A 27,660-nucleotide genomic window follows, 5' to 3' on the forward strand; every position below is an offset into this window, starting at 1 on the left:
TACATATTAATGGCATATTTTACCTGGATAATCGAGCTAATTTCGACTCATCGGTTAAAAGTTACCAAAGTCGAGACAAGTAATCTCCCATGAGCCTTTGCAAAACTGAACGTCATCATTCGGATTGGTAGCCTCGATTTCAAGTCTTCAGTGTAGGTTCATGAGGGGTGTTGTGGAACCCCATTCCACGTAATATTATTCATTTATCACTGTATTCCGGTGAAATATTTTTTTAAAATGTCGAAGACCGAACAAGCACTGATCCTAGAACCAAGTGGCGAGCTTAGATTTAGAGGTAAGCGTCCCAACAGCCATCGCTGAAAGTTCGGGCGACGTTGAACGAAAATTGTGTCCGCAATCCGCCATATTGGACCGATTACGTGCTTTATGATGGCTATTGTAGGGTGCGATCTGCGATTTTGAAGGTGTTGACTTTTAATGTTTATGCGCAATATAATTAAAAAATATCGGGCGCACGCAAAATTATGATTTGTTCAAATCATCTCCGTATTGTCTTTAAATAATCGGCTGCGCACTCATTTTGTACCCACATGATATCTCATTGGTTGGATGTATGCACTATGTCATAAATTCCCGTGTACACCTATTTTTAAATCTAGGCAAAAATAGATCACCAGAATGATAACATGTGAGGGTTACCATGTAACTAATATATTATCAGTTTGATTATACTTAATTAATTGTCATGCAGCAAGTGAATTAGGAACTATAGCTATATTAATTAATATTTACAAACTGACAATGCCGTCATGGTTAAATCAAATGTCAATTTCCTTGTTGTAAAGGATTTGTAGATCAATGAAAATATGTTTCATTTCGTCTTTTTTAGGGGAGGGGAAAAAAATATACATTTTATATTATTTAAAAAAACAACTGGTGGCTACTGTATCTAATCATTTTTAGTTACTGCACAGTGTACTATTTGGACAGAAGGGTCATAAGTCCAAAGTTCCTTTCATGTCATGTCTGTGTGCAAGTTCAGTAACATGGATAGATTCCAGCTTCATATTTTTATAAATCTACTTTCTTCATTCGTCTTACATGCCTGGTATGTTATGCATATTATGATCTGTCAACTTGTATGAACTGTACATATGCACAATGGTTATTATTGTTATTGTGACCTAAATGTTTTCTAGTCCCTGTTATCATTGAGCGACTTGCCTTTTGTTTATAAAAGGTTTGTTTGAAATTGTATTCTTGACATGCAATTATTCAATTGTATGTAGTGTTCCAACCAACAGCTGTACCATGTCGATGACCTTTAATTTTTGTATTAACTGGGACAGCTCCAAGACCATGGCATCAGAGTGGGTGATATTTACATGTGGTATTCAGCTGCCTACTCAACCACTGCCATGGATCCTGCTATAGCAAAATATTTGTGGATGTGCAGTTTTGGACTGCATAAATGAACCAAACACAATAATGACCAGAATCTCTATTTATCTCAATTAAATAATTTCTGTTGTAGTCATACAATGTAACTCTAACCCTCGCTCCCAATTCAATTGTATATGTCCCCTCTAGATAACTATAAGTGTCCTGAGGAGGGGCATATATACAATTAAATTAGGGAGTGCTGGTGGGTTGGAGTTAAAATTAAGGTTAGATGTGGGATACAAACGGAACTCTTTCTTTCTCAGTTGTGCGTATATACATATTGACTGCATTCTGTTTTACTAATTCGTCCTATATTGCTATAGTAAGATCCATTCTGGTGTTTTAGTGGGCAGCTGTCTACTAAATGTCAAATATCAGACACACCGACAACGCTGTGGATGTATTGTTACTTGAGATTATATAATGATTTTTGCTGTTTGAGTGGATGAGTCTGCTACACTTCAATCTGGTATACTTTTTGCATCAGTAATTAGTAATTACAGTAATTAGTGAAAATATACATGGACCACACCTAAATATTGCTATTTGTCATTTGTTTACAGGTCCTTTTACTGATGTTGTGACATCAGTACTCAAACTAGTAAATCCTACCGACAAAAGGGTATGTTTCAAAATAAAGACCACTGCACCTAGGAGATACTGTGTTCGACCCAATAGTGGTATTGTAGAAGCAGGCTCAACTGTTAATGTGTCAGGTAAGTCAACATGATATCAATTCTTCTCTTGAAGGTGTTTCACTGATGCACTAGAATTCCTTGTTGATATAACCAGGAACTATAATAATGTTTTATGCTATGTATTTAGGGTTTTTCCTTATTCGCTATGAACATTTTTCTCCTGTGAAAATATTTATTTACAATAAATTATTCTTCATCGATTGGATTCATATGTGATGTCAGAATTTGATAACAAATGTATGCTTTAAAAAAAATGGTAAACAGATAACAATTTTAATAAATTGCAAATGAATGTGCGTCCCATATTTGCTGTGATAGAATTTCTAGTAGAAATACTGGACTTCCCAGGTAATAAGCCCAGGGGCCTCAACATGTGAAATCTGGAAAAGTAAGGGGTGGGCATATACCGAATTAGGGGGAATATGACATCTTTTTGGTAAACTCTGATTTGCGAAATGAGTTGACGTGTCATTGATTTCCATAGCACTTTCACAATGTAGAAGCAAACATTTTTACAAAAAAATATTTTATTACAATATTATTTACGCACCATCTGAATTTACGGTGTAACATTTTTTAGGGTCTGTGGGACTTGAAGACAAGAACTTCCAAAATCATACACAAACTCGTGATGGAAAGCAATTTCTCCCATGTTTTTCTGACGGTTGAGCTAAAACAATGTCCTCTGACCTGATAGTTCAAGTCTCTTATTAACCTATCAGATTGCTCTGTCATACTGACACATTTTCTATAAATTTCTGAATATTGGCTATGGGTATTTTTTGACGCAATACCGAAGTAAATGACCCTCATATTAAAAATATGATTGTAATTTATGTAATTTTTTGAAAAATCTGTCCTGTATACGATTGCAAAAGTTACTTGTACATTATAGTAGCTCTAATTCATCATACTAATTGATTTAATCCTGACTTCTAAGTACAGTCAAACCTCGTTAGTGCGAATATCAAGGCCCCAGGCAGTGTTCTCCCCAGACTCTAAGCCAAGCATCGCGGCTAATTTACATAACAATACATCTTATTTGCATAATTTTGTTTGCATAATAATTAGTTTCCCCAACAAACATTATAACTGAAATAAAGAAGAGATACATATCCCATATATTTTTATCATTTACATTCATTGTGTTTTATGTGTGCATCAAGTCAAATAAAGTTTGAAATAGAACATTCATTGTTCTATCTATTATTTGTGTAACGCTACGATCACCGTAACATTGTCAGCTGACGGCATTGCGTTGAACGGGTATTCACCGCTGCTGTTGCGATCATCGGTCCCTGACTTTTTTGCTTAAAAATACACAAACTTAGAATGTTTGCTTAATTAAAACGATTCATTGATGATTAACTTAGAAATTACATCAAAATCGCCAACGAAATGTTGTTTTTAAACATCGCGGAAAAACATGCACTCTGCGTCGCCATCTTTGTTACCTCAATCAAAATCTCCGTTGTAACCCAGCATGCATCGGTTGTGATGTCACTACATGCGTTACGTCGCCTTAGGGTTGCGTTCCTCGGTAATGACGCACTATGAATGAGGTATTTCTAGAGGTCAGGGTTCGTTTTTTCCTCGTCCGTCTCGTCTGCAGTTGAATACTTTTTACTTCGATTTATTTACAGTTTTTTTTTCCGATGCGACTTAATTTCATTTGTTTTTTTAATTCTTGGTAATTAGTGTCACTGGCGATGAAGTAGTAAAAACGCAATTAATCGCAGTGCAGCAACTCGGGATAGACCATCCCGACGCAATGGGCAAATTATTACTACCCTAGTATTTTGGGTTTGCCAGCTCCGCACCCTTGATAGACTTGGTAACTTCTTGTAGACTTCCGTTTTTATCACTGTGTTTGTAAGGCTAACTATGTACAAAGGCGGGATTACCTTTCGATCAATACATGTTATTGTTTTAAAGATGTGCTAGACGAGGCTGACACTTGTAAACAATACAATGTGAATAAGCATCGCGGGCAGGATTTCAAAGATCGCGGGCGAAACAAAAGCGACGCGGCTGTTTGTCTAAGCGAAGCGGGCCCGCAGTGCTTGAAAGGCCTGGGGAGAACACTGCCAGGTGAATATATTCGTTATAACCGGTGTTCGTAATAACCGATCACCACTAGAGGGCGCTTTACAGAAACAAACTAATTACCATAAGTCAGGGTAAACAAAACTATGGCGCCATTTTAAACACTAGACCAAACATTAAAAACACACAAATAGTATTGAATTAAACGTTGTCATGTTTATTAAAATAATATTAAAATGGAAAATACAAATGTACTGTTCATTATTCAAAGTACATGTATAAATAAATGAATAAAGAAATTCTTAGTACGTCCATGCTGGATCGACTGAATTTGTCACGTATGCATACACAAACACACATGTACTCATTGTATTTGTTTCATGATTTCTCAGTCATAAAAAATAAAATTCACATTGCATTCATTACATTTGTAATACGGTAAACAAATCTGTAATGTAAATTGTTCGCTATTAACACGGATGGCTATTTTAAAAATTCAGTAATTTTGGTTTGATGACGACCAGAACAAATCGATGTGAACAGCATGTCCTCGATAGTTGAAAGTTGTGAAAAAATCATAGTTTCAACATTTTCACAGGACTGAAGATAAGTGCGTAATTTTACTATGCAATCCATAGCTTCCGACGATGAAGGCAGTTCGATGTCAACAGGAATGTCTGGGCTGACATTTTCGATGTCGTCTTCATCGGCCTCAGCGTTTTGCTCCAAAATGGACACTATGATTGCATCGTCTGATGGCGATTCACAAACACCAGTTTCGTCGTCTGCGCAGACAAAATCCGAAAATGAAATTTCTGGCAATTCGATATGATGGGCTAAATTGTCCCATAAACATTCAACATCACTTGTGTTATCGGCCGTATTGTCTCCACGATCAACAATGCTGACTTCCTGTTCCACGTCGGGATTTGGCGAATGTACAAACGACGCCTTTCTGAAGCAGTTGGCAATGGTGGTATCGGTAACTTTTTGCCAGGACGAATGAAGCATGTTGATCGCATCTTTGACATTGATCGTGGGTAGGGTTTCACCTGAATCAAGATTCACCAACATTCTTTGAACTACTCGTTGGCGGTAAAAACACTTGAAATTTCTAATCACGCCCTGGTCCATCGGTTGCAGCTTCGAAGTTGTATTAGGCGGGAGAAAGAAGAGTTTGATGGCTTTGAGGTTTTTGACAGCTGGATGGGCAGGACAGTTGTCGACGAACATGAGAATTTTTCTTTTCTGGCGTTTGTACTTCTTGTCCAGTTTGTGTAGCCATTCGATGAACAAATCGCTGACCATCCACACTTTTTTGTTTGCCTTGTAATCGACGGGTAGGGATTTTACGTTTTTGAAACACCTAGGGTTTTTTGATTTTCCGATGACCAGTGGCTTGAGTTTTTCAGATCCATCCATATTTGCGCAAAGCATCACAGTCAATCTTTCTTTACTTGTCTTTCCCCCAGAGCATACGTCATTCTTGAATGATAATGTCTTATCGGGCATCAGGCGGAAAAATAACCCAGTTTCGTCGGCATTAAAAATATCTCTGGGAGCGTAGCCATCGATGAGTCCGGGTGATGTTAACGTTACCCAGTCATCAACCATGTCATCGCTGACAGAAGCAGCTTCGCCGCACACGGATTTGAACGTGATACCGTGTCGGGATTTGAATCTCTCCAGCCAGCCATTACTGGCTTTGAATTCGGAATGATTCATTCTCTGTCCTAAATCTTCGGCCTTTGCCTGGAGGATAGGACCGCTGATTGGGACATTCATAGAACGGGCACTGGTAAACCATTTCAGCAATGCCTGCTCAACGTCGTCGACTGCTGAAAACCGCATTCGCTTCCGGCACGGCTCAATTTTGTTGTGTTCGAACATCTTCAAAACATCAGTTTTTTTCTTTAAAATCGTTGACAGTGTACTGGGTTTAACATCAAATTTTCGACAGACATCACCGTGACGAATGCCCGACTCAATCGCTTTGATCATTTGGACTTTACAGTCCAACGACAAGGCACGCCGTTTGACACGAGTTGACATTTTGAAGTCAGGACGGAAACTGGCAGCTCACTCGTAGTCGCCGTAATTTATCTAAAATTTACAGCGTCCATGCTTCACACTTTTTTATTGTGAATCTTAAAATTAAAAACTCGAGCAGCAAGGGCGTCGAAAGTGACTAGACACTGGAAGTCACGTACACAAAAGATTTTCACGCCCAGTGAATGGCTACATTGTTTTTATTTTACGCTGCATAGCTCAAGCCCACTGCTAACAGCGGAAGCGTAACACCGTGTATTTGGCGGTTCGTTTTAGGATTTCGCAGCTGTTTGAGTGAATGAAATGTTCGCTATAGGTGTTACAGACCATTGTTTTTCAGAGAAAATCCTTTTGTACTAAGCGGGTTTTCGTAATAAACGAGTTCGTTCTAAGCGTTGTCAATTACCATAGGGATAATGGATTTTCAAACGGGACTTTGGTGTTCGTTCGTTGTAACCGGTATTTCGTTGTAACCGAGTTCGTACTAACGAGTTTTGACTGTATACATACTATATGTGGGTCATAGGTCAACCACAGTGCATTGTCATTGAGGGAAATGATTGATGTAATCAATGCAGTGTTTGTGTTCTGGACATTCTGAAAATATAATGTCTTGTTCTACCTCATTAGTGAAGCCCTGCCTGCATTACTGTACTCCCATGGTGCATTTCAACTTTCTGCTTTGTTATGTAAATATTGTTTTGTGTTTCTCAGCAGAAAGCTAAAACTATTCTTTGTTTTTATACTAAACTTTTCAATTTGTACATTTCTGATTTGTTGATTTAATATCGTATGGATGAATTCTCCTCACATATACAATTTTATATCATAACTGTGGCATACAATCACTGCAGTAGTCTCATCTATTCAAGTTGTGACCTAAAAATAAAATAAAATTGATCGGAACTTGATGGGATCTATTTTACAACAGCTAACTTGAAATGAAATTTTGAAAGAAAATGATCTATATTTATCTGTTGAGGTTCTATTACATATACAAGTTATGTAATTTTGTTACATTGTAAATACACTAGTAGTATGCCAAGATTTAAGACTACTCAATGCACTCTCTATTACAGTAATGCTACAACCTTTTGAATATGATCCCAATGAGAAGAATAAACACAAGTTTATGGTACAGACAATGTTTGCTCCTGCAGGAGACATTGATCAAGAATCACTGGTATGTGAATTATTTGTCATTATCTGTATCCTAAAATGTGTCTTTTTTGCTACCCTGTATGTATTATACTGTACACTTTTGCTTTTCATCCAAATTAAGGTGGTAATGGGGGGGGTATTAATTTCTTTTGTTTCAGGCGTTCAGACATTACTCAATTTCCAGTTTCTGTCCCTTGTGTATATAGTTGCCGTTCCTGTTTGTTATATTGCTTTCCATGGTATTTGCTATTACCGTTTTTGTCTGACTTAGTGTCCATGCTCGACTACACAATCAAAGGATTTCTGTCACATTTGACTAAGTGTGCATCCCTTTGGAAATATCCAAAATTAAAACTCAGTTAGTGGACGTGTATGATATATACAGGGACACAAATTCTCCAGTCTCCTAGCGCCACACAGAGTAGTAACTGAGCAGCAAGAAACTGGGACAAAATCTACTGAAGGCTTACCTATAGGCGAATACAGTAGTACATACACTGAACTTTGTTTTCACATGGAATGTGTATATGCACTACCATATTCATCTATATCTAAGCTTTCAGAGAATAAGTAGGTTGTATCATCTTTTAGAGAATTTCTGTATCAAATTAATTCTTAGCTTGTTTTTCCCATGCTGCTAACTTAAGACTTTGACCCATTTTTCTAAAATGACATGTAGGTATGTTTCCTGATGTGGGACTGCTTTCTGGTGAGCAGTTTCCTTTCTTAGTTTGTCACACACATTTGGAATTAAGTTAAAAGTTTATTATACAAATAAGCATGATATGCATAATGAAATATTTAAAATTGTTTTTTTTCACAATCCGTGCAGATGTTAATACTCAGAAAATATATAAGTCTATTTGACAGACTTTAAAATTTTGCGGAAAGTGAATCAAGCATGGTCTACCACTTTCTTGTTCTTGTTTTAAAACTCTAATTATGCGCGAAACCTTGGCAAATGTTTCTGGTCTTTATTGTGCGATTACAGCCTGCCAATAATGCATATTGATATATAAATCATATAAACAGATTTAGGATTTATTTATCGGGTTGGGTTAGCAGTCCAATTTTTTGTCCTTCGATCTGTTACCCTTTACTTGACAGAGAATAAAACTATCCACCTTGCTGTTTAAATATTGGGAAAATATACATGTTACTGCAATAGTTAATTTCATTGTCTTCAGTCAATGAAAAGTAATATTTTTTGGGAAGTTTCCCTGTTAAATTAATCATTAATTGTAATAATTATGAAAAAGACTGATTTATATGTTATATGTTTATTAGTCCTTACAATTATGTAAGTATCAGTCAGAAGAGGGCCAAAAACTATTCCACTAATTTCCACTTTTTTACCATAAAAATTAAAACTAAAATTAGTAAAAATAAAAAGCATGAATTAATAAAATACAAATAAAAATTATTTATGGGTCTTCACAGACAGTACACAAATTGGTCAAAAAAATTATGTTGTGACATCCAAGTTACACCCAAGACAAGCATTCAAAAAAAAATAGGTACTTTCGATTTGCATTCACTGAGGAAATGTTACGATCTATATCCATTGTTCAGTACTACATTTACATCATTTGAGTTCACTTTGTATTGAATTCTCAAATTAAAAGGATACATTTGTGCTCGAATTAATTGAGTATTAATTTTTTTAGCACCATAATTTTGCCTGCTACTTTTTCACAATATTTTTCACATTTTTAATGTGTTTTCTGGAATATTTTGTATGAAAAATATTATTAAATTTGTTTTAGGTTATTTAATTGATGTAATTTAAACTAATGGCGGACGAATGAGAAATTGCATTCTCTGCCGATATATTTTGTCAGTACTTTTATTACTGGTCAGCTCGTGTGACATATTGATTTCTTCGTTATGGTCTGTGCTTGTTAATATAATTTTTATTTGATGGAGGTCAGTTGGCTATTTATAATTTATTGTCAAGTCCTATTCATAGCCACAGAACAGCTGCCATCTTGACTATGTTGAATAAGGATTGTCCATGTGTCATCATTGCAGTCTCTACATAGTTAAAACATAGTCTGATATCTCTCCATTTGAGTTTATGTCATCCAATTCAATGTGTGTTCAAGTTTAAATGCAATATCCTCATCATGCAGTTTTCACCCATTTTCAAGGCGATTGACTTTTATGCCTCTGAAGTTCAAGCACCCACCAAGAAAACCCAAAACAAACAAAAACAACACTTGAGATTGAAAAAACAAATGCATGATCCTTTTAAAGGTGGCCTTCTATTGACATTATCTCCTACTCAGTTATTGTTACGGATGCTAAGTTATCCAAAAATACCTTGACTAATTGTTATTGTTAATTAAAATAATGTTTATAAAATATAAGTTTGATTCCAGATAATTCATTTTAAGTTAGTTTGAGCTGAATCAAAATTTTGCACTACTGAGCATGTTATTGCACATATATGCAATGCATTATGGGATATAACCTTCCATTGTATATCATGGAAAGCTATTACTGCTCTGGAAACTTTAAACTTTAAAACATTTTTACAATATTAGTATTCATATCAACATATGACTTTTTCATCACATGTCAATGTTCTAAATTTTGAGATATGAATAAGTCATCTCATGTAAAAATGCAATTTTTTTCCATTTTCCACTTCGGACTCTAGTATCCTCACTCATGAGAATGATATTGAGAGATGGATTAGTTACCAAGAGTCGAGTTTAATTTTCTTGTTATTTTGCTGCTTCATTTCTCCCTTTGATCTCCTTTGTAACAACTATAAAAGACTCACTGCACAATTTTCAGCTACTTATTGTGTTCTTGACTGTGTATTACCTTATTGTAAAGCAATCAGAACATGCACGGCCTGGTCTGGCCAATCTGCTTGTATCATGGCTTTCTTCTTTATTACTGACTTGTAAGTTGTATTCCATACTCAATCACTTCTCACTGTGCTCATAATATGCAAATGATGGGGATAGAATAGATGTCTGTTGATGTCATTATTATATATATGTTAACATTTTATCAGTAATAAAGTCTTTAATTCATTGCTATAGGAAACCATCTTGCCAGGGCTTGAACTTCAATGAAGCCTAGAAAGCTATTGTTAGATGCTCAATAAGTTTGCCTCGATACCCTATATTTCCTATATTATTCCTAGAATGGTGAGGCAATTTTATCAATTTTGCCTTTGAAAATGAGCACTCTCTTTACTATGAAGTTCAAGCCCTGTTTTGCTGGCTGGTTTCCAGTGGTTAAAAGTTGGACATTCTTTGACTTTATTTTGACTTGCCCGTACAAAATAAACCACTTAGGTGGTTAAGTTTGTTGAACCCTTATTTACTTGATGTACTTTGCATTTAGTTTGATGACAATATTGAGAGTACTGAGCTTGTACATGTATTTTTTCAATCAGTTCAGTTCGAGTGTACCAGTACATGTAGGCGTTGATTAACATTGTTGTGAACTTATATTAATTTACTTCACATAATTATTGATAAAAATGATTTCCATTCCGTGTTATGCATTTTAGTGCAGATACAATTTGAAACCATTTTTGGAATGTCAAAAATGAAAAAGGATACATTTAATGATTAGTTTTTAAAAATCTACAAGGTGCTCAAATTAATAAAGCTGCATGATTGTGTCTATCTGATAAACTTCTTATGTTATTTGAGATTCATAATATTTTATAAATTTGGAGGTCGTTGTGACCTTTGTTTGGCCGATCACTTGTCATTGAATCTAGTCTTGTCTTCATTCAGGTATCACTATTTTATTTTCTGATACGTTTTCAAATTTGACTGCATGTCACTATCATCATCATTTAACTAGCTTATTGTAGACTTTGCATGTCAGCCCCAATGCTCTGTCTTTGTCATCTGCACAAATCCAATCCACACAAGCAGTTGTCAATGTACAGTCAAACCTGTGTTAACGACCACCTGTGCAGAGCGGCCACCTGCTCATAGCGACCACCTTAGTACAGTCCCTTCGCAATTTACACGTTAAAGACACTGGATATAGCGACCACCTGTCCAACGCGACCAGCGACCACCCTATTGTAGACCTATTCACACTTTAACCTTTGTATAACGACTACCAACATTTCCATCAGACTGTCTCAGCAAAAAGACAATAGCTACTTGCGAATCGCTAACAGGAAAGTGGTCATATGTTACGTTCAGATTACAGAGTACGCAATCTTTAGGGCTAATAGACAGGGGTGACCATCGCAACTTGGTTTGTGAAGTTGCGAAAAAGTTAAAAAAAAAGTTGAATATCATCTGAATGTAACGTCTGGAGACTGGAAAGATTTTAACAACAAATTAAAACAGTTTCATTCAAAGTTTGAAATGAAAAACTAGCTTGTTTCCGATCGGTACTACCCCCGGCATACTATCGATCCCCAGCACATGAAGAGCAAATTCCCCCCGTCTCGAAAACAAGAAAAATGAACCAGTTTTATTAAATGAGAGATGTTTTATTTACCTTGTCGACATGAAATATCCAAACAAAATAATAAATAAAACATTCGTTTATTTCGTTTTCATCGCGGGATTGCAAAATCCGACCTATTTTAGCCACCATGTTGTTTGTTGTTGATCGTTATAAATTATGCTAATGAAGCTAGCGCATGGGCAAAACGTATTGTTACTGAGGGGTCATCTCGGGGTTATTCTCAACGAAAGATGTTTTCTATTTTGATCCTCTTTTTTTATAAACGGTAATATCAATAATTCGCAATCGAGAAAATTCGTTTGTTCAGTTTTGACACGTCGATGCTTGCAACAAATAACTGTAAAATTGCGTGTGCGATAACCGTGTTTCATTTCCGGTTCGTTTGACTTTCTGATTCAACACCGAGAGTTGGAGCAATCGTTATGAGTTTGGTCAATTTTGTTTATTATCAATGCTTCTTCATTTTTAATGCTTGTTTGTTTTTTCAATCACGGCAACTTTGCCTGTGCATTTTGTCACAGTGTACAATCGACAATACTAACGATGGGACTGATTACCGCCTGTGATGGAATATGTGTAAGAGACTGGGGAATAAGACTGCTTGCCGAGAGTGTGAAAGTATGAGCTGAAACGCCAATGCGGCCGATCGTTGACAATCGTTCTTATGCATTAAATACACCAATGAATCCATGGGCAGAATCACTTGGTTTCAGTGAATTTACATGATATAATTTGTAGTAAAAAAGTAAAGCTGTAATTATCCAGATGAAAATGAGTGACTTTTATTAGTCCCCGTTCGGACGCAGTCCGAAAACGGGGACTTATGTTTTGCTCTGTGTGCGTTCGTCCGTCCGTCCGTCCGTCCGTCCGTCCGTCCGTCCGTCCATCCGTGCATCCGTCCGTCCGTGATCACCTGTATCTCGAACATGCATGGACCGATTAAGTTCAAACTTCACTCATACATCACACATTATATGGGACATATGCACATGCATTTTTTTCATGATCCGATTAACGATAGCCGAATAGCGGCCATTTTAAGGCCGAAAATGCATCAAAATCGCACATTTTCACCATTCCGGACCCGGATCTCAGTTATGCATGGACGGATTTTGTTCAAATTTGGTACATACATTAAACATAATAGGACCTTGATGCACGTCATTTTTTTTTTGTATCGGGTTCGAAATGGCCGACTGGCGGCCATTTTGTTTTAAAGAATTCAGTTCTGGATCCGTATCTGAGACATGCTTGGATTGATCGAGTTCAAACTTCACACACACAAGGTACATCATGTCACAAATATGTATGTGCATTTGTTTCATGATCTCATTAACGATAGCCAAATGGCGGCCGCTTTAAGGCCGAAAATGCATTGAAATCGCACATTTTCACCATTCCGGACCCGGATCTCAGTTATGCATGGACGGATTTCATTCAAATTTGGTACATACATTAAACATAATAGGACCTCGATGCACGTCATTTTTTTTTTCGGATCAAGTTCGAAATAGCCGACTGGCGGCCATTTTGTTTTAAAGAATTCAGTTCTGGATCCGTATCCGAGACATGTCTGGATTGATCAAGTTCAAACTTCACACACACAAGGTACATCATGTCACAAATATGTATGTGCATTTGTTTCATGATCTCATTAACGATAGCCAAATGGGGGCCGTTTTAAGGCCGAAAATGCATTGAAATCGCACATTTTCACCATTTCGGACCCGTATCTCAGTTATGCATGGATGGATTTTGTTCAAATTTGGTACATACATTAAACATAATAGGACCTTGAGGCACGTCTTTTTTTTTTCCGGATCAAGTTCGAAATGGCCGACTGGCGGCCATTTTGTTAAAGAATTCAGTTCTGGATCCGTATCCAAGACATGTCTGGATTGATCAAGTTCAAACTTCACACACACATGGTACATCATGTCACAAATAGATATATGCATTTGTTTCATGATCTGCTTAACAATAGCGGAATGATGGCCATTTTAAGGCCGAAAATGCATCAAAATCATGTATTTTCACAATTCCAGAACCGGATCTCAGTCATGCATGGATGGATTTTGTTCAGATTTAGCACAATGTGTTGTACATATGCAGGTGCATTTCGGTCATGATCTGCTTTGAATGTATATGTCACTCAAATATGAACGGAACGGGGACGTGTCATTGACAATGACTTGTTAAAAAAGACCTATTCATTATAGGTTTGTTTTTATGTATTGCTTATGATCTCCCTTAAAATTCCGGCCCTAATTAATATTCATGATTAAATGAATAAATTTGGCCACCTCCATATAAAGACCACCTGTCTATAAAGGACAGTTTGGCTCAGTCCACTGACTGTCCTTTATAGACAGGTTTGACTGTAATAGTAGGAAGCTATGCGCATACGTGAAACACATCATGGCCCTACATACGTAGGAAAGTAGTTCTTCCTAAAAATTTGTTTTCAATTTAATTTTTGTCAAATTGTGCAATAACCTGCACACATAAACTGACACCATTGCAATGTCCATTTCTCTGTTTTTATGTAAATCATAAAGGATTCCCCTTCATATCACATGACTGATAGCAAGTCAAACTATTTTAAAAGGTAAAAATGTATTTTTTCCCCTGAATATCTGTTATAGGTTAGGTGTATGTATGTATAGATGGATGCCTATCCCTGCCTTCTTGTGAACATGCATGTTCCCACCCCTGTAGTATATCACCAGTCTCTCACCATTAGTATCTTTGCTTTGTTTATTCTTCTCTAGTGGAAAGAAGCCAGTAGTTCTGAGTTGATGGATTCCAAATTGAAGTGTGTTTTTGAACTGCCAGTGGATTCACAACAGGTAGGCATCAGATGTTCACTGCATATCATCATCATGCTAACAACATGCATGTGTTACTGTTTTAATTTGTATGTATTCCATGCATTGCATGTTTGTTTTCCTCTGTTCTTCTTTCAAGCAATATCACATCAAATTAGATTTTGTCATTGTGATGCAATGAATGTGTATGAATAAACTATATTATACATGTGTGTGACTTCCTGACTGAACAAAAAGTACAACAACTGAAAGCTGTCATTCAGTTATCAGATTAGTTTTTTTGATGATACAAAAATAATATGATTTGGTTTTTCCCACAGATTTGCAATGTGTACATTGTTGTATGAAATTAATGCCCCACTGACTCATCCCATGTCTACTGCTCCACCCATATTGCCATCACCCGAACAAAAGTATGCATGTTGTATTTACCCAGTTTCCAGTTTTGTGGTGCAGCTGAAAACTGATCTTCCTTATAAATTTCATCTGAAAACAAATATTGCTTGTAAATTTTAATAATGCATTCTTGAATCTCAAGGGTATCAAGTTGGATTGCTTGTGTTGTATGTTTCTGTACCATTAGATTGGCATAACCAAAGAATTAAAATTTCTCATTTTTGCCTCAGTAATATGTAAATCATTCTTCTTCAATACCTCCCCAACTCTATCATTCATACAAATTTGTTTGTACACAAAGTGAACTTACTCGTATCCCTGTTTATATTACTTGTGCGTCTTTTATTATAATATACTCCCTAGTACCATATTAATAGATATATTATATTTTTTCGTGAAATGAACAATCCAGGGCAGTTTTAGCTTAATACTAGTAGTGGATAAAACAGGACTGGTCGGATCTATTTTCAGAATATTTATTTTTTTCTCTGGTACCTGTCACAGCAGAGAGTTTAATTCATTGTTTCATGACAATATTTCATAATCACATCTGGGAGGCTTTTCATTGACAAGAATGGAGTGACATGGAGTTTGTGAGCCACATAGTAAAGATGCACAGTATTCATTAATTCAGCTTTGAATTTATAATTAGCAAAGTCAGTAATGCGTTGTAGCTATTTTTAATGTTTATAAATCTGAGTCTGCCCCAGTGGGATAGTGTTTACTTGGATTGCGAGTTTAGTTTGTATTCAAATTCCAGACATGTATTGGAAATGTGAAATGTCTGCTCAACTAGCAGATCATTTGAATATGAATTATCATCATTTCATGAAAAGAAATGCAATAAACAGCCTCAATTGTTATTGCATTAAAATTATCATACACACGTGTTGTATTTATTTTCCCAATACATATTTAAAAGCATGTATAATTGTAGACTTAATGGTACTTGGAGTCGCAATGCTTGGCAACAGCTGTCCTACTTGACCAGCATTGTGAGGAGTTCACTATCTGATGATATTATTCAAATATTTCTACATACACTGTAGCTGTGTCCAGACTCAGTTTTTTTGCTTTCAACATTACTTTACAACACAGAATTAAAAAAAAGGATAACCGTGCCACGGGTTACAGGAATATGATATCATTAATACTGAACTATTTTTGAAAATATCAAATATCATAATCAGTTTGTAGATATATAAATAACAATTGCAATTAAAAATCTATTTTAGGGATCTCAGTATATAATTCCAATGTTTCATAATCCTGGGATTTACGGCAACATTTTCATTTTTAAGATACATTTGCAGCTCCTGACTGATTTAAATACTGTAAAATGACTAATTTTCACTGGGTTTAAATTTCACTGATTTACCATTTCAGGCATATTCAGTGGGTTTTAAATTCACGGTTTCGTCATTTAGATAATGTGTTTTATGCTAAATTTTACATATTCACTGTGTTTTAATTTAGCGCATTTTTCCAGTCAGCGAAATAAGCTAAATTAAAACACAGTGAATAATTACCCCCTTTACAGTAGTGTTTGTTTGTTTGTTTGTTTGTTCTTATGCTTTTATTTGCTTTACTGTAGTAAAATCTTAAAGAATGATAGTAATCTTTCTATAAAAGCTGATTTATTCAAACCTCCCTCTTTCTTCTTGTGTTTTTGCCAAGACACTGGAATGTAGGTAACATCATGTAACACACTGGTTGTGCCTCTCAATCCTTTTTTCTTTTGTGGCTTTCACGGTGTGTGATTCAGTAGTCTAGAATTATATCGTTGTACTTGTGATTTATTTTTGTATTATGTTTTTTTTTTTAATTAACACCCATTCTATATTTGCTACAATCACAATGACACAGTGATTTCATAAAGTTCAATGTCGATCAATTGTGTAATGCTGTATAAACCATAATGTATATGTACTTGTGTTGTCACACAAAAAAACGTGTGTACTCATTGTACTTGTTTGAGTGATAAAATAATTTGTCAACTATTAATTCCTCCACACTTGGTTGTATAATTGTTTTTGGACTCCCATGTGCGAAGCACAAAATGGGAGTCTTTGCAGATAGTGTGTGTGTGTATGTTTGTAATTTTAATACTATTCCATGTGTCGTAGGTCATTTCTCTTTAAAAGTTGCACAGAATGGTTGAATTAGTAATGGTGTGTACCTTTGCTGGTTACAGACTTCCAATGAAAAACACGCATGTATTTTCATGTGTTCCTATTGTATCTCTAATGTAATACACGTGTACAATATTGTCATTCTATTTTGTTATCTGTACAAATTGTTTTTAATTTGTTTGGGTCTTTATTATTTCAAACGTAAAGGTGGGTTTTCCCTTATGGACAGGTTCATTGGTTTTCTATTCCTTTGTCATTCTTTGGTGGACTATCCTCTTCTTTCATAGTTATCATTTTTTGTGTATGTGCTTGCTAATTCTGACAGAATGATCTGGATTCTAATAAATATCAGGGTGGAAGTAGCAAGGAGACATCAACAAAACCCAATATCAAATCACCTGAGGTTCGAACCCAGTCCCCACTTGGTAAAGCAATGAACATCACAGATAAGGAGTATCAACGAGTAATGGAGGACTACAAAAAATTACAGTTAGAAAATACTCATCTTAAACAAGAAAATACCGTTTTGAGGGTGAGTACTACTAATGTCTCTGTATTTTTACCTTGACCGTATCATCAAAGATGGAAGGAAAAGGTACATTAAGGGGGAAATGATTTTCGTCGTCGTCGTTGTTGTTGTTGTCAGCGCCGTTATAATTGTTAATGTGCACAATAACACATGTTTTTATACTAAAAAATCTGAATTAATTTGAATAAAGCTGTAAATTATTTCCCTTAAAATAATTAAACAAATTAGGCACCAATGTTTTTGTAAGATATTTACATCAATCAAGGACATTTGGTAGACTGCTTTCCCACTGCTGTTCCAATCATAAAACTCGTTTGTATTCAAAATTAATTATAACAATGCATATTTATATTGAAACAAACTATGATGAAGGATATAATATTATACAACTAAGGTCAAGGTCACCAGAGTTCAATTATGTTTTGTAATGGTATATAGTTCAGTAGTGTATAATTGTCTAATATCTGTATTCCAGGGTTGCTCATTTAAATATGTTAATGACAGTTCAGCGACCTCATGTCAAACCCAATACGGAAAAGATTTATCGATGTTATAGTGCGGCATGATTTTATTTTTAAATCAAAAAAATTAGTTGTTTTCGAAAGATAAACTGACCATTGAGAGTAATTAAAAACAATTTTTACAGTGATACATGTAACAGCTAATAATTACATTTTTTTTAAAGTGGTACATGTAACAGCTCATTGTCGAAATGAAGTTTACCCATTAACATCATACTCTTGAATTGGCGTCAATGACTACGGAAAATCTAAATTAGACTCTGATTTGGGCATCAGGAAAGATTGAAATGTTTTAAAAATATTATGCCTAAATTAGAGAGTTTATGGTACATTATAGTGTTGTATGCTAGCAAATGATTTTTAAACATACTGAGAGCAATTATGTTCTATTTTAGAATATTTCCACTTGATCTGTGCTTTTATTCCTGCAATACACACATTGGTCTACCCACTTATTTGATACAATGTTCTATGGTTGTCAGACTAACAAATACTTCACCAATGTTAAATGTTAAAATGATGTAACTTAATAAATATATAGCTTTTCACATTTTATTAGTCCCTGTTTGGTCTGAAAACGAGGACTTGTCCGTGCTCCTCCACCTGTACATGTTGTATCTTGGACATGCCTTGACAGATTACATTCAAACTTCACACAATATATCTTGCATCTTGGGTTCTGTATACACGTTCACTTGGCTGTATACTGGCCATTTTTTGTGCTCAAAATCGAGCATTCCTCCCATCCAAGAACCAGAACTAGGTTGTGTATACCGTAATCCTTCTAACAATTAGACCAGGAAAAAATAATTATTTTTGCAGATGGCTGAATTAATAGAAAAAAAACAGCAAAAATATTTTTTGGGTGTGCGAATTATTAGGGGTATAGTTTGGCTGGTCAAACTATAGGAATGTAATTTTGGTAATGCAACTGCAACGAGTTTGTTTTGCACGCTAAGCACGCACATAAAACATTAAAAAAAATTACGCATTTGGAATTTTTTGCAATAAAAAATAAAATATACACACATACACACTTGCTCAATTGATCATTCTTTCAGGCGATAAAAATATGGTACGATATATCTCTTTTTGGAGGATGTGGTGGCTCTGAAAAGGGCCGTTTTGTTTGATTTACCGTTAGACGGTACAAGTGAGAGATGGTCACTGTTGCAGCTCCGACTGCGTAAATCCCTCAAACCAGTTGCCTCGTCATCATCATCCAACAGTAAATCAGAAATGATGTCTGCTATTTCTGCATTGCTCCTGATGAGATGATCTTCGGCATGAGATGATCTTCATGGCATTGGTTATACCGCAAACATTAAACGATCGTGAAATCATGGATGGGCGATTATGTATTTTTTCCCATGCGTTGACAATCCAGTTGACAATAGTTTGCTCGTCTGCTGTCTTCAGTCGGGTATCGTCGGTATCAGCCTGTGTTGCTTTGATAGCAGCGTCACTGATAAAACTTGTCCATGACTTTTGAAGTTCAGACTTGAACGGTTTGTTGATACAAACATCTAAAGGCTGGAGTTTCGATGTGCAACCGCCAGGAATTGCGGCCGGTAAAGTATTAAGGCCACAATATCTTGACTTCACAGATTCGGTTATGTGCACTCGAAATGAGTCGTTAACGAGCATTGAATAGCGACGTTCGGTGTAAGGCCTCTAAATCTCGTCTATCTAACGCAGCATTAACTTTTTGTCCATCTATGCTTTTTCTTGGACAGCTACAATAAAACCGGGTGGAGATTGTAGCTTCAATTCCCTTTTCCCCTTAAAGTGCCTGTGAAATGGCTGCTATTTTCACGCCTAAAATTATCAATTGATACATAAATATTTTTAATTGTTATGTTTCTAAGCATGACTTACGTTTTTAAGTGAAAAAATGTGTTTTAAACTTAGTCTACGGCAACTTTATTTTTGTATATTTTAAAACGAGGCTCCTCATTTGCATACAGAAATTCCCCTTGTGACGTCAGAAGGGGAAGTCGCATGGCAGCTTGCATTGCCGATACGTGTAAATAAGGCAAATTTCTTGTGCAGTTTTCTCGTCTTTGACTATATTGTCACTTATGTACTTGTTCGTCGAGGAAGAATGGACCATAATGAACATATAGTATCAATTTTGTTGCATGGGATTGAGTTAGATGCGAAATATGTCCGTTCTGGTGTAGCTGGTCACCGTGATCGTCACCGACACCGGCGCACGTTTGTACACTGTTGCTGGACAAAATAGAAATTGACGTCGGAATTATCTCGTTATTTAGCAGGTTACTAGGCACGTCACTACACTGTTTTATTTCATCGATTGTCTGTGTAAAACTTTCAAAATTAAAATAAAAGAGAACATATTTTTATATTCTAAACATTAGACTATAGTGATCACTATAAAATAATTAAAAAAAACGACAAATCAGTTACTAAATAAATGACAGCCGCGTGGAAATGAATTGACATTTTGTTGAAATAGGTGAACGCGTAGGGTCACGGCGAGGGCAAGTGCGTTAAAAGCGGCATTTAATTGGATAACAAAAATAATCGAGATCGACACACATACAGATAAATTCAGACTGGATTCGAGTTAGCGTGATCCATGGCGTGATTGTCATAATTATAACATCATATTAACACTTTATTTGGTGGAAACACATTGACCAAGCCCGGATTCTTATTTCATAAATTATTACGCAGATCAAGCTGCAAGCATGGAGGTAAAAAAAGAACAGAGGTGTGAATTCGACATTCAACACCAATCACCAAACAATTCAGAAACTTTTAGCCTTCGAAAATGAAAACAATTAGCAGTGTGTAAGGGCTGTGTAATTTCCTGTTTGTCCGACGCTTCGTTTTCGTGTCACTGTCAAAATTATTGCTAATCACGATCGCAAAAAAGTCAACTCATTTGAAACACTTGCCGGACGTCTCTCTCTCTTCTGAAATCTGCCTCGGTGATCATGGGCTGGTCCAGAATCTATTTCTTTCAAAAGTGTTGCGCCAGGTTTACGTTGTCGGCGTTTCTCTTTAAACCTAGTCGTTTTTTATGGACGAAAACAGTTGAATGAATCTAAGGTTAAGTGATGTCGCACCTTTGGATCGATTAGAAACGTGTGAATACATACACTATGATTATACGTTTCACTGCAACTGCCCACAACACAACATCTAAAAACTCTCTCTCTCAAAAATAATGAAAATAAAATAGACAACAAAAAAGAAAAAAACGCCGACCGAAAAATGTATATCGTTTAAAAGTATACTGAACGACCAGTGTTATTATGGCTCAGGCGTATGACTTCCTATCACTTTTGTCATTTGGTGGCGCACTTTCGGCGAGAGTCGGAAATCCGGAAACAGTCGACCGTTTCATGATAGGTGGGCGTGGCTACAACACGAGAAACATCTCAAATTTACTTGGATACGAGTAATCATTTTCAGCAAAAAAAACCAATAACTACCCTTTTCAGTGGGACACAGATCTAAAATGGGAAACGTGAGGGTGGGCATTGCACAGGCACTTTAAAAATAATCATTGGGGGTAGAATATCTCCATTTGATATCACTGTCAAAACAACTGTCAGGTGTCTTTTTTCTGCATCCGTAGTGCGGACTTTCACAGTCTTGACGCCTCTCACTTCCTATGTTTTGTTCGGAACTAAATCGAAAAAGACTGGCGTCTCGTCCATGTTTCCGATATAATCAAAATCGTCATCACTTCTTTTGTCGCGGACAAATGTAAAAAAATTATCAAGCTTCACTTCCAAGTCTGCAGGTAGCCTCTGTGCCACACAAGTTTTTAACCGCAAGACAAGGTTGTTTCGCTTCATGAACTTTTCGCACCAGCCACGCGATGCTTTGAACTCCGGGAACTCAGGTTTGATGACTGACAGTGCGTGACAGCGTATTGCGTCCATGGTAACTGGGATCTGCAGGTCGTGTTGCTGTAGAACCCAAATAAGGACTTGTTCGTCCAATTGTGTGCAGTACGAGACAACACAACCTCCTCCATGTCTTCTTTTACCCGCTGTAAAATGTTCCTTATCGAAATCATATTTACCCCACCCTTTTAATGTCGATGGAGCTATTTTATATTTCCGTGCGGTGGCGTTAAACCCCATCATCTTGGCCTCCTCATAAATTTTGCGGCATTGTTTGATGTTAAAGGATTTGTAGATACCTCTGGCGGCCTTTGTGGTGTTGGTTGGTGTTGAAGGAATCGTTGGTGTTGGTTCGGCATCAGCAAGCGGAGCTGCGTCTGGAACGATTTGTTCGGTCGTTGGTAGATTGACATTACCAGTAAATTCTAATCACGGTCTTTTTGGTGGCCTACCAACCGAACGTTTTTTTCTTAGCAACTGATACGGTTGCACGATACATCGATGGTGGGATAGCTGGAACTTCAGTCGTGGCTTTGACAAAATACGAATCGATTCGAGACATTGTCGCAGACAAGAAATCGAGAGTACTTTAAGATCTAAATGAAAGACTTTGAGCAAGTGATCTCCTTTGGCTAAAAGTCCCATATTTATGCTTTATTTTCATGAGTCTGAGTGGACAACATTTTCACACTATTTTCAGTCACAATGACTGTTCTATTAGCGGCCACCCTCTGATAATTTTGACATGGAGAACGTGATGATTGGTGTGAACGGGTGATAATGGAAAAACATGTGTTGTCGATATTACTTCCGTACCTGTAGTACTTTATATTTAAAATAAAATAAAAAATAGACATGCGACTCGAGAAATGTTCCCAACGCCAATTTTCAAAATCAAAATGTTGTGCCTGAGACGTATACGTTGCTGGTAAACATGTAGGTTGTCAAAAATGTAAACCCAGTGTCAGACACAGTGAATTGTTTCTTTTTATAGCATTTTTGGCGTGTGTGTGAAACAAAGAAATTGAAAGGAAAGTCTCAAGACAGACAAGAAAGCTAAACGATTGATTGTGTATTTTAAAGTCGCATGCAGATTGTTGTTGACCTAACCATGGAGCAGAAGAAAAAGAAAATCATGATCTTGCATATATTTGATTAATTTTTCGGGAAACTGCAACCTTGGAGGGAAAAATTATCTCCATTCTGTGGAGAAAACTGCTGTAGTTCCAAAAACCAACACTTCTTAAAAATAATTGTACACAGTTTATTGACGTTAAGATATTTTTTTGCTTGGCTGTCAGCCAATCGCAAATTATTCACGTAATTGTCGATTAGCATATGGTGCCAGTTTGACCCCAATTTTTTCGTTTTTGTTTGTTCTAAAGTGTCTACACTCAGTCAAATCATTAGCATGTTTACAAATGGAGTCATCTTCTTTCTGTAACTAAGGTAAACAGTAAAAAAAAACTACATTATGTTACATTATCACTTCATGAAAATAATTGTACTACTGTTATTTGCTGCAGTCATCGAAGATGCAGTTATGATTTATTGACATTTCATTATTTTTTCTAGACTGCAAGCATGATGGAAATAACCAAGTCCTGGCCAATCGCAAATTATTCACGTACCGTAATAGCTGATTAGCATATGACTTCAGTTTGACCCCAGACGCGCTTGTCTTTGTTCCAACGCATCTTCACTCAGACAAAACATTGGCATGTTTAGAAAGAGTCATGTTCACGTCTGGGAAACTTATTTGCTGGTAAAACAGGGGACAAGTATTGGAACAATGAACAGGAAAACAAACATATTAACTTGAATTAGTTTTATTCATTGCGAAAACAGACAGACAGCTGAGATTGATAGGTAACTAAACGTGTCATTTCCTGCCAGGTAGCCAAACTAAAAGAAGAAAGAAAAAAAATATTTTTGCAGACGAAATTAGGTGGCCTAATTGATAGAGGAGTCGAATTGATAGAAGGATTACGGGAGACGGATTTTCTTTGAATTCTGCACCAACATCAGACATTATGGGACCTTGATGCAGATCAAAACAACAACTCGTGGTTTGAGTTCTGTCCGCCCTTTGTAATTAATCAGACATGCCTGGATCGATTTTGTTCAAACTTGGTATTGACACAACTTTTGTCTCGTGGTTTGCTTCAAACTGGCTGACTGGTGGCCATTTTGTTCTCATTTATTTTTTAATTTCAGTGAAATTTAGCCATCTGGTGGCTATTTTCATGTCAACTATTTCTCAAGCAATGTCTGTGCCGATTTCATTCAAATTTGATATAAACTTCACCACTGGTGTGAATTTAATTCAAAATCGTCGACTGGCAGCCATCCTGTGGTATGATTGGTAAAAATGGCCCAGCCATGTTCGAAATTATGTACTTCACAATTATATTTGTAATTTTTTTCTGTTTCTAGGATGACGGTGTTCACAAACGCAGAACAGCTACTGCAGATACACAAGAAAGCTTCCCTAGTCCTGTCACGAAACAAGCACAGTCGTCTGGATTTCCACCCGTTCTTTATTTAATATTAGCACTTCTCTTTGGAATTATTCTCGGTAAATTCGTGCTGTAAAAATTATTCCCAAAATAGATAGCTGAGAAAGTTGAAATAATATGCAAATTGTACAGTGGTGAAGTGATTGGCCCACACCAACAATTTGTGAGGTTGTATTGTTGTTTGATTCTTGTGGCAAGTATAATATTCTGATCCAATAAATACCTAATGATGGTAATGAGCTTACTGTGTCCCAAAATTCTTAGCTTATGCAAGAATGCACAAACAGCGCCATCAACACTAAAATCAACCAAGTTTATACACTCGCACACCCAATCAGTTTAGTTCTTATGGTGTATATTTCCACAAAAGATTTCAACAGCACCCACTTTTCGTCTGTCACTTAGTATATTATGTGACAATAAAAGGACAGTTGTATATGATTTAAAAGAAACATTATTTCAAAATGTCTCATTATTTAATAAGCATAGTTTTTTTTTTAGAAATTCTTTCTAAAAATGCATTCAAAAAAGCCAGTTTTCAAAAATTCAAAATTTCTTAAAAATAGTTATGATTTCTTTTTCTCTTACAGAGTTGTAAACTATATGTACAGTGCAATTTTGTTTTCTTTTTTTTTTTTTTTGGAGGGCGGGTACTGTATGTAGAATACTTTCTGTGGGTTTCTGAGCTGATGCAAGTTTATATGCGAGGTTTGTTTGTCAATTTTACAGCATGTGAACTAAGAGGGAAAAAATCCATCTGAAATGTATAACTTGGACTTGTATTTTTCTGAGATCGCTTTATAAATGACGAAAAAAAAAGCAATCTGTTAAATAACTACTGGTAGTTAACTGATTTATGGTATCCATCGCTGCTGTATTATTATATTATTTTAGGTTTAGTATAGGTATTGGAAAGTGTTATTTGATTTTATGCATAGTGTTCATAGTATTCTTTTTTTCCTGTATTTTATTTACATGTTAGGATGTAGATATACTCTAATTAATGGTTTAACCGTTGTACCGTATTTGCTCCATTATTAATGCATATGCTTACGTAAATTACAAAGTTTTTTCTATAGTCAAAATAAGTAATATTTTAATGCTTCAGTACAGTCAACGCAACTTTATATGCGCTTCTAATAGAGCAAATACGGTAACATGAAAATAACAATAAGGAATTTGAGAAAAAAGTGAAACTTGAATGATTAATTTCAGTCGTGGCTTCATTTAAAAATCTACTAATGTTTAACAATTAACAAAAATTAAGAAGTTAAGCTTCCTGTAACAACTAGTTGCATCATTCTCAGCAAAGGCAAGACAATATTTGTGTGTAATGCCTGTCTAATGGTGAAATATCTTTAATTCATTTTAAATTCTGGATAATTACACACCTACTGTAATAGTTCTTGATAGTCTTAGAGAATTCTCATACATTCATGTACATGTAGCAGACTAAAATCATTGCTAATAATAAACGAGTCTTGCCTTGAGGTTTTCTTATGAACAATTCCCAGATGTGATTTCCCTTGGTAAATACTGACATTGATCAGATATTATTGCACAACTCCATTTTAACCTTTCTGTGTAAGACATTACCATGGAGGAAACTGTCGTCTCTATTTTGGGCACTTAGTCCACATTCAATCTGATTACACTTTTTTGTAGACTCGTGTCATGTTCAGAGATAACTGAATTAGTAGCCAATCAATTCTGAAATAGATGATTTGTGGGTTTCAAGTGTGTATGAAATGTTGTTTGATTGCATCAATGTTGTGTACACTGTTAACGATGTAAGTTTAAACAAACTTCTACAATACCACTGCACATTTCAATGTGTTTACGATACTAAAATAAGTTCAATACTCACGCAACACAGAAACCCTAGAATTGGTCTATTCGTCCTCAAATCCAGTCTTCGGAAAGTTACTTTACATGGGTAATTGGCCAGATTAGGTTTGAGGGGATGGAGTATGAAGTTAAAACAATGGCCGGACAGGTGGAGCTAAAAACATTCGGAGATTCTACCTACAGCAGATTTAAAAAAAAATAGAATGAGCTTGGTCTAAAGTTGGAAATAAACTGTAACATAACATTTTGTTGGTGTACAAAAAAAACAAAAAAAAACGTGTATCCCCCTAGTGTTGCCAAGGAAAGGACGCATCAAAGGCACTTGTCCATGAGAACACACGCTTATAAAAGCAGTATTCAAGTCTATTTATGGAAATTTATTAGTAATTGTTCCTTAAATTAATTAAAACTTAAATAAAACTGGGTCAATCAGAAATAATCGATATTCTGCCACAATTTGAGCCCTCAGTATTTTCTAAACCAATTTGAATACCCAAATAGATCCGAATGAGTTATTTTGAGTTTGTGTTTCTTCCTTCTCACTGCTAGCTATTTTAAACACCACGTATTGAGTATTATTGTAATAACTTTAACATTATATGAAAAAGAAATTTATTTGAATTTTAAGCTATTAAAAAAAATTGTTCATTGAATTGCTGAATCTTATTAATGTGTGGTTTTTTCTGCTAGTCTGACCCAGCCATAAAACTTGTATTCAATGGTCTACTATAACAAACTGCAATTCCAGACTTGTCTATTCTGTTGTGTTGTGACTGTGATGAAACAAATCAACATTCAGTCTCTGTAAATTTACAATAATGACAGATGTTTGCAGTGAGTTGCACTGCCAAACTAGCGATGAATGTTGGATTGTGTAGAAACATTCAATTAACCCTTTGAGCACTAAAATCCATTTTTGTCACTTTTCAAAAAATCCAACCTGCATGAATTTTGATCAAGTTGAAATATTTGGTCCAAACTTATCCGAAATTAAAGAAATTTCGGCAAGATGTTAATTTTTGGCGGAAAACATGTGGTGCTCAATGGGTTAAAAGCTGTCATGTTTTGATGCAGGTGATAGAGGGCGCTGTAGAATAGGAAGATTGTGGTTTAGATTACCAAGATCTGCTACCTACTTGCTCAGCAGTGAAAATATGTTCCTCTTGTTTGCTGCTTGGCTCTTG

At 35.9% G+C, this 27,660-nt stretch overlaps 1 protein-coding gene across 2 annotated transcripts; it reads left to right on the top strand.

The window, feature by feature from the left end:
* The first annotated feature begins 123 nt into the window (after nucleotides 1-123).
* Nucleotides 124-27,129, top strand: LOC100374318 (vesicle-associated membrane protein-associated protein A-like). 2 transcript variants are annotated; one of them, XM_006816852.3, is made up of 6 exons: nucleotides 124-295; nucleotides 1,968-2,120; nucleotides 7,277-7,380; nucleotides 14,591-14,668; nucleotides 17,501-17,707; nucleotides 24,546-27,129. In XM_006816852.3, exons 1-6 carry the CDS (start codon nucleotides 238-240, stop codon nucleotides 24,702-24,704), a joined length of 759 nt encoding a protein of 252 aa, XP_006816915.1. In that variant the 5' UTR covers nucleotides 124-237; the 3' UTR covers nucleotides 24,705-27,129. The 2 variants fall into 2 exon arrangements, with proteins under 2 accessions (XP_006816915.1, XP_085356573.1); XM_085500447.1 differs by having other exon boundaries at nucleotides 17,528-17,707.
* Nucleotides 27,130-27,660: the final 531 nt, after the last annotated feature.

This window comes from Saccoglossus kowalevskii, chromosome 6 (assembly GCF_978046115.1).
Source record: "Saccoglossus kowalevskii chromosome 6, keSacKowa6.1, whole genome shotgun sequence".
Lineage (NCBI taxonomy): Eukaryota > Metazoa > Hemichordata > Enteropneusta > Harrimaniidae > Saccoglossus > Saccoglossus kowalevskii.

Excerpts from the sequence above, each read along its gene's own strand:
- LOC100374318 (XM_006816852.3), top strand. The coding sequence starts at position 238 with ATGTCGAAGACCGAACAAGCACTGATCCTAGAACCAAGTGGCGAGCTT. Across the intron at positions 2,121-7,276 it reads CTCAACTGTTAATGTGTCAG|TAATGCTACAACCTTTTGAA; the intron begins GTAAGTCAACAT and ends TCTCTATTACAG. Across the intron at positions 7,381-14,590 it reads ACATTGATCAAGAATCACTG|TGGAAAGAAGCCAGTAGTTC; the intron begins GTATGTGAATTA and ends ATTCTTCTCTAG.